A 6,862-nucleotide genomic window follows, 5' to 3' on the forward strand; every position below is an offset into this window, starting at 1 on the left:
AAGGTAGCTGCTGTTTGACAACCAGATGTACTACATGCTATTGTGCATCATTCATTTAACACAAGCAAAGCCAAACAAAAGAAATAAACTCTCAGGTTTATTCTTTTGAATTCAGATCTTTTTTCTTTTTCTTCCCTCAAAAAACAAGGGACAGATTAAACCAAAGTTTAAATATATCCTGACAAAACCTTGTTTCACATATATACAATCTTAGACTATAGTTAATGCAAACTGCAAGAAAAAACATAGAACAGATTTCTAGTTAACGTCTAATAGTATGCCACACCTACATTCACAGAGACAAAATCACTGGCAATTTTCATAAAACAGTAACTAATGGAAGCGTATTTAACTTCTCTCCATTGCTCTACTCCATTAACTGTATTTTAAAAAATAAATCATCTTTCCAATCCGTTTTTATCAACATCATCTAACACAAGCTAGTACTTGTCATAGTTTAGAAACCAGAAAATTTTTTAGAGAAATGGGTTTCTCCAACTGAAAAACTCAGTTCACTAACAAAGAATATACATTATTATATCTGAACTAGGCACAGATTTTGGTGAACATTTGTAAAATTACCATGATATTTAAAAAAATGCTAGGCTTACACTGAAGAAACAGTATTTTCATGTAAGCTTCATTATACACCGTGAACTACAAAAAACCCTACTCACATTCAAAAAGCAGAGTTTAACTACTGCATTTTATATCAATCAGTGGTCTAGTCTGTTGAGTTCAAATAATCAATTCAAAGGGAAGACTTAGATAAAGGTATTGGTTAACAAATATGCAGTTCAGAGTGTGCCAGGTATTGAATGCAGTTTAAAATACCCAAATAAGGAAAAGAAAGGATGAATGCAGGACTAGATAAATAAAAAGGTACGTTTGATTCAGAACAAAGATACTGCTTACATTTAGTGGCAAGAGCTATTCTCCATATTAAATAAGACAAATTAATTGTAAGAAAAATGCACAGGATTATTGATCTGTAGAATTAGTCATACAAAAAAAAAAATCAATATTCTTCATAAAATTGTATACACAAGTTAACCTAAGCAAACCAGGTAAAGCAAGTTCTTACCTGCATGTGGAGCACGAAGAAGGTGGATATTCTGTTTGACTTCTTTGATGTCTTCTGCCTTCTGCAACTCTTTGCTCTTCTTTAATCTGGGGAGGGGGGAAATGAAATTTAATTACCTTCAAAGAGGAGATGTATGTTTTCATTTTAAGGTATGTAAACTGTAAATAACTACGATTATGAGGAAATAAAGGCAAAAAGTATTTGAAAACCAATTCAAGCATATACTGGATACAAAACCAGAAAAAAAGCCAGCACTATGTCAACTCTTATCAGAAGTTTGTTTAAATCTAAGACCCCGTATTACGAACAAGGCAATGTAACTATTATCATCAAGTGCCCAGAAGCTACGTTTCATTGGACAGCCAATAACGCGTAGTAGTTTGGTAGCACAGCGGAGCCCACTCGAGCTATTTTACCCCATCGCTTGGATGACTGTGTATGTACAAAGCAAATAACCATTTAAAACTTTTGACCATCATTTCTCTGGAAAGACTGACTGTCCAATACAGATTTGCGAGAGCTCCCGTAATACAAATACTTCTCCTCACCTGTTCATAATAAATCTAGCTTGGCGTTTTTGCTTTATTTCCTCCACTCTCTTCATTGCATCAACTGAAATAAAGCAGAAGTTGTTTTAAATGTGCTGACATACCTACAGTTGAAAGTACATGCTATTTTGCTGAGCGACACTACCAGTGCTCCATAACACCTCTATATCAGAGGCAACTCTTATACGATATAGAGGAAGTTATTCCTTCTTCAAAGAGCAGGGTAGCAGAATATTCTGTGTACCAACTATGATGAATTGTATTTAAAAACTATTTATTCTTCCACTTCTGTGCCTACGCATATTTTCTACAATTAGCCACCACTACAAAAGACTCTTACTCCACTTGAAATCAGATGCAAGTTACCACCTTCTCCTTTGTGGCATTCATTCACGACATAAGTAACTCTTCCATTTTTTTTAGCAATTGATTTATTAAACAAATTGAAGTGGAATGAGTGGGAACAAAGAAACAACTGCATCAGTATAAAAGGCTTACACTGGGAGCCTCTTAAAAAGCTGGAGAACCACTGAGGTTTTTTGAAGATAATTCAAAATAGAGGAATGCCACACCTCATTTTCTAACCAGTTTCTGAAAAAAAATAAAATCAAGTGGAACTCCACACCTGTTCACAACTCAAACCTCCTCCACACGTAAGAATTTGGTCACGATTCCAGTAATTTCAAACACAACTGCTACAAAGTGTCAATACTGTAAGAAGTCTTCTGAAAACATGTTCATGTAGAGTAAAAGTTCACTCCCCATAGTTCATCTTTTGTTTTTTTCTAAAGTGACTCACCAGTCTTGTTCCACAACTCTCTCTGGTATTTCACTGGTTCATTTCTACGTTTTTCAAACTCAAATGAATTATCCTATATTAAGAAGAAGTAAATACAGATTATGTAGAGAAGCATATTTAGATCAACACATTCTTACTCTAGCACTCACTCATATGACTTACTTTTATGTGAATTTTTTTTTCCCTTTCAGAATCTCAGTTCCTATACTTTAACAACCTTTAGAGATTACTAAACCAGAAGGAAATAGCGTTTGACCTCAAAGTGTCAGAAGCCACTGTGATTTGTCTGAGGAGAACTATTTATCAAAACATCTCCCTCAGCTATTTTCTTTTTAGCAAGACAAAAGGAACAGAGAGGACCAATGTGGAGTAGGAAATACAGAGTAGACTAGACAGGTGGAAGGCAAAACTGAGAACACGTAGAGTCAAAAGCATTTAATGGAGATCAAATAAGTTCCACTTGACAGCCTGTAATTTTGAAAAGGTTAAAAAAAAAACAACACTATTTCATTTTAAGAATATTGAAACAATATAAAATCATTTGAAATTGTGAAATATTTCAATTGATGACATTGTGGTGTTTGGGGCAGCTGCGGGTTTTTCTCTTTGTTGTTTTTTTCCCAAGAGTTCAAGATGGAAAAAAGTTTCCTGAGGTTTTTTTTTTGCTAGGCATACTTAGCTTTATGCCAACTTTATCTGAGGACTTTTCCCTGCCCAAAGGTTCTTTTTTGTAGTGGTAAAGCAGAATTATTAGCCCAGCTGCTAATCTTCACTTGAGCTACGTGAAGATTAGCAGCTCCAATGAGAGAAACTACGCAGAATAGCAAGAAATGGCACATACACACTCACAAGTCACACTCCATTGACAGACGAATGTTAGTTTTCACCATGGGATAGCATCAAGCAAAATATCCAAAATACAAGCTGTAGAGCACACCATATGCTAACATGTACATGCCATTCTTATTCTTTAAAAAAAATTTTTAAAATTACCTAAAATTCATTTTTAGCCAAGCGTGACACAGCACCACATCAATTCACTGCAGTTTATCCTAAACTGTGTCAGCTTTTATGTATTTATAATATACAGCATTGTTTTGTATCACAAGAACACACCACAAACAGTGAAAAGAAGTCTTGTAAGAGTACAAATGTTCAAAGTCTTCTAACCTACACGCATAGAGATAAACTACAGCTGTCTCATACTGGCCAATGGACCTTTTCAATTCCAAACATGAGGGGACAGAACGACCGACTCCTCGGTCATTCTGAGAGAGGGAGTAAGACAGTCCTTCAGAATACCTTGTGAACAACCACCTGGCAAGATTATGTCCTTCTTAATTTTTTTGTTGTTTAATAAAAACTTGAAACCCAGGAAAACAGGTAAATATATTCAATCTCTATCCAATGTACCTGTTTAAAGCAGCAAGAACTGTCACCGTCCTACAAACTACACTATTTCCCATTGTCACAAGCCTATTTAGACACTCTCCCCAAAGCTGGCTTATGAAAGAATGGATACCAACCAAACTACAAAGCAGCACCATGTTTATATATTGTTTTAATTCTCAGCATACATAGATAGATCTCAAAATTGGAGCATACTGTCACCTATTTAGACATGTATAAAGGAATTTTAAATTAAGTTCTTTTCAAAAAGGTAATTCAACTTAGCCAAAAACAACTTGAAAGCAAGAAATACAATTACAGAAGATGCTAATTAATCATGGCTTCTCAGAGTCACATTAAAAAATAAAATAAAATCACATTCTTCCCCTTGGAAGATCCACAGAAGGCAGCAAATCACTGTGTCAAAATATTTACTAAATTGTTAGTATTCTGGGAAAAAACAGGTAATTAAGTCACAGTAATTCTTGAATTATTTAAGAACTATCCCACCAAATATGAGTGTTTAGTATTTTTACCACTGAAGTAACTTTGTCTTGAAGTTGTTTTTAAGATCTCATACGCTCTTTTTGAAGCATTCCTGTCTATGCAAGGACTTTTCCTATATATTGTGTGCTTTAAGAAGACTTCAAAAGGTAACGTCTTATGTGTCTACATAGAGAGACTTCCTGGGGTACCCGGTAACCCAGATTATCTGATTGTGCAGAAATACAACTACTAAATGTAAATGTACAGAGACTAGGAGATTTACAGATGGAAAAAAATGCCTTGGACTTGGGGAATGCCACGTATTACCAACGTAGACACCTGACATACTGGCTGTCACACTGACGCTGAAATGGGAAGTTCCAAGTTATAGTCAAGCTAAATGAATAGCTCACTCTCAAGAAAACTCTCACATCCTCTTCCACAGTCCCTCTTTTCTCCGCTTACTCCACCCCTCATGCTCATCTAATTAAGTGATAATGCATTAAGCTAGCTAACCTAACCTGTTTGCAGCTGGAAGAGGCTAGATTTCTGCAGTTTTAGTGAGCTAATGTAAAAGTGTGAACCAGGTCAACTTCTTACCACTGTCAATTCTTTGCCAGCTGCTTTCCGGAATGCTTTGGTCCATCTCATCTTTCTGGGATTTCGCTTCTTTTTGAAGTTTCTGTGGCATTTTGATTTGCAGAATCTAAATATCTTAAAGAAGAAGGGGGGGGAGGAAGAAGCTTACAGTCAAATCATGTTATTCCCGCCCCACTGCAAGCACGATATCAAACATTGACGTTTCTCTAGCAATACTGCTCACTGAAAACGACATTCATCTTTCAAATTTCAGTATTTTTAGTTCGAATATAGCTATTAACAAGAAGAATTTCAAGCACTATTCTTGTTTTTTCATTACAACATCATTTTCACAGCTGTCAGGGACATGCACAAATACTTACAATTAAGCTGATTATAAGTAAAATATACTGGAGTTGTGAGAATTATCACCTGCAAAAATAACTATAAAACCAAATCTCTACTATGAATAAACAGTTTCCTATACCTGTCAGCGCTTTTTAGATACAGTGCTATCTCGACAACAACAAAAAGTCCTCACACCTCTCATATAACATTTTTGAATGCAATACACATAGACACACACACACATAAGTCTATCTTCTGGAATGCAGATTTAATCCTTAAAGATTACCCTGCAGCAGGAGTCCTAAGCACATTAGTTAAGCCGTGGACTGAATTTACTGAAAGCTGTTAAAGTATATGCCAAAACATTCTAAGTAACCTTTTTTTTTTTTCTTCTTCCCCCCGCTTCCATTTTTCCACATACTCTACAGAATGCTAGACTCATTTTAGGCACCAGCCACTGCTAGCCATGCAAGCGCCTTATGTTTATCCAGGTGATGTTTTTCAGGCCCGTTAAAGATGCATAAAAGAAACTTCACTATCCATACTTGAAATTTCCCTTTTTTTAGTATTGAAATTATGTAACTAACAGCCAAGCTAAAGAACAACTCTCTATCCCAAACTGACCGAAATCCAACAGACATCTTCCAGTCAAAAAGACTGTAGCAAGATGGCAGTAAGATAAGGGGGGGAAAGGAGGGAGAAGGGACGTAATCACATCCCTATTTACAGTTCTTTGCCATCCCTAAATTTGTGCATCACTTTGAACTATCCTGGGCTGTCTAGTACCCAGAGCAGAACTGAAACTTTACTTAAGAACACTCAAAATTACATTCATGAGATTTTGAAAACCCTGTTCTTCTTCAACCATGCTCTTCTTCCCATCTAATAGCCACTTCTAAAGAAAATGAATAGAAAATATGAAACCTCTAGGAAAGGTAATCATCTTCAAATATTTTTTTTTTACATTCTTCTACCGCGTTTTTTCACCTTAACTCAGACAAATCTGCCATGATATTTTGCTTTTTCATAGATTATCTGTTCACAACTAACCTGCCATTGTGCCACTTTTTTTCTTTTTTTAAAAAACACACACCTTGGGGCTGTTTTCTAGTAAATGGAACTGTGTCAACCTGCATCTACCCCTACACTCCCAAAAGCTGTGACTCAGATGAGCGATACAGTTGAGCCAGTATTTGTTCTGACGTCCGAGCACGGGAAGGAAGCTCACTGCGTAAGCTGCATTTCACACTGGGGTCTCCAATGCCCTCTAGGAGTGATAAGGAGTACAGCAGAGCTGGGAAACTATACACAACATTTTACGTACAAAATCATCACCGAAACGTAAAGCCCGAAGTGCTGTGCACTCCCTGTTATGACTTACTCAATTGGGTAAGTCACACCAGGTATCTGAGGGCGTTACAACTTTTAGCGGAGGACCACGAGAGAGACGTGAACCATCGGCCGTAGTACGCAGTGTCTGCAGCCTAGACTGTCCAACGCTTTAGAATCACCTGCTATTAATCCGAAGCCTCCACTTCTCCAAAATCAGAAAATTAAAGGATGAAGATTCTGTATTACTCCGCGAAGCATACAATTTCTTAGTAAAAACTGCAAAAACGTAATTCAGCG

At 36.4% G+C, this 6,862-nt stretch overlaps 1 protein-coding gene across 1 annotated transcript in view; it reads right to left on the reverse strand.

Annotated features, from left to right (window-relative positions):
* Positions 1-6,862, reverse strand: part of RSL24D1 (ribosomal L24 domain containing 1) — a 13,133-nt gene that overhangs the window by 914 nt on the left and 5,357 nt on the right. The window contains exons 5-8 of the mRNA XM_009323413.1: positions 4,907-5,020; positions 2,432-2,504; positions 1,633-1,696; positions 1,085-1,170 (exon numbers count right to left, since the gene is read on the reverse strand). Coding sequence (XP_009321688.1) covers positions 1,085-1,170; positions 1,633-1,696; positions 2,432-2,504; positions 4,907-5,020 — 337 coding nt within the window. The remainder of the gene's footprint in view (positions 1-1,084; positions 1,171-1,632; positions 1,697-2,431; positions 2,505-4,906; positions 5,021-6,862) is intronic.

The sequence above is a fragment of the Pygoscelis adeliae genome, unplaced genomic scaffold (genome assembly GCF_000699105.1).
Source record: "Pygoscelis adeliae isolate BGI_AS28 unplaced genomic scaffold, ASM69910v1 Scaffold545, whole genome shotgun sequence".
Lineage (NCBI taxonomy): Eukaryota > Metazoa > Chordata > Aves > Sphenisciformes > Spheniscidae > Pygoscelis > Pygoscelis adeliae.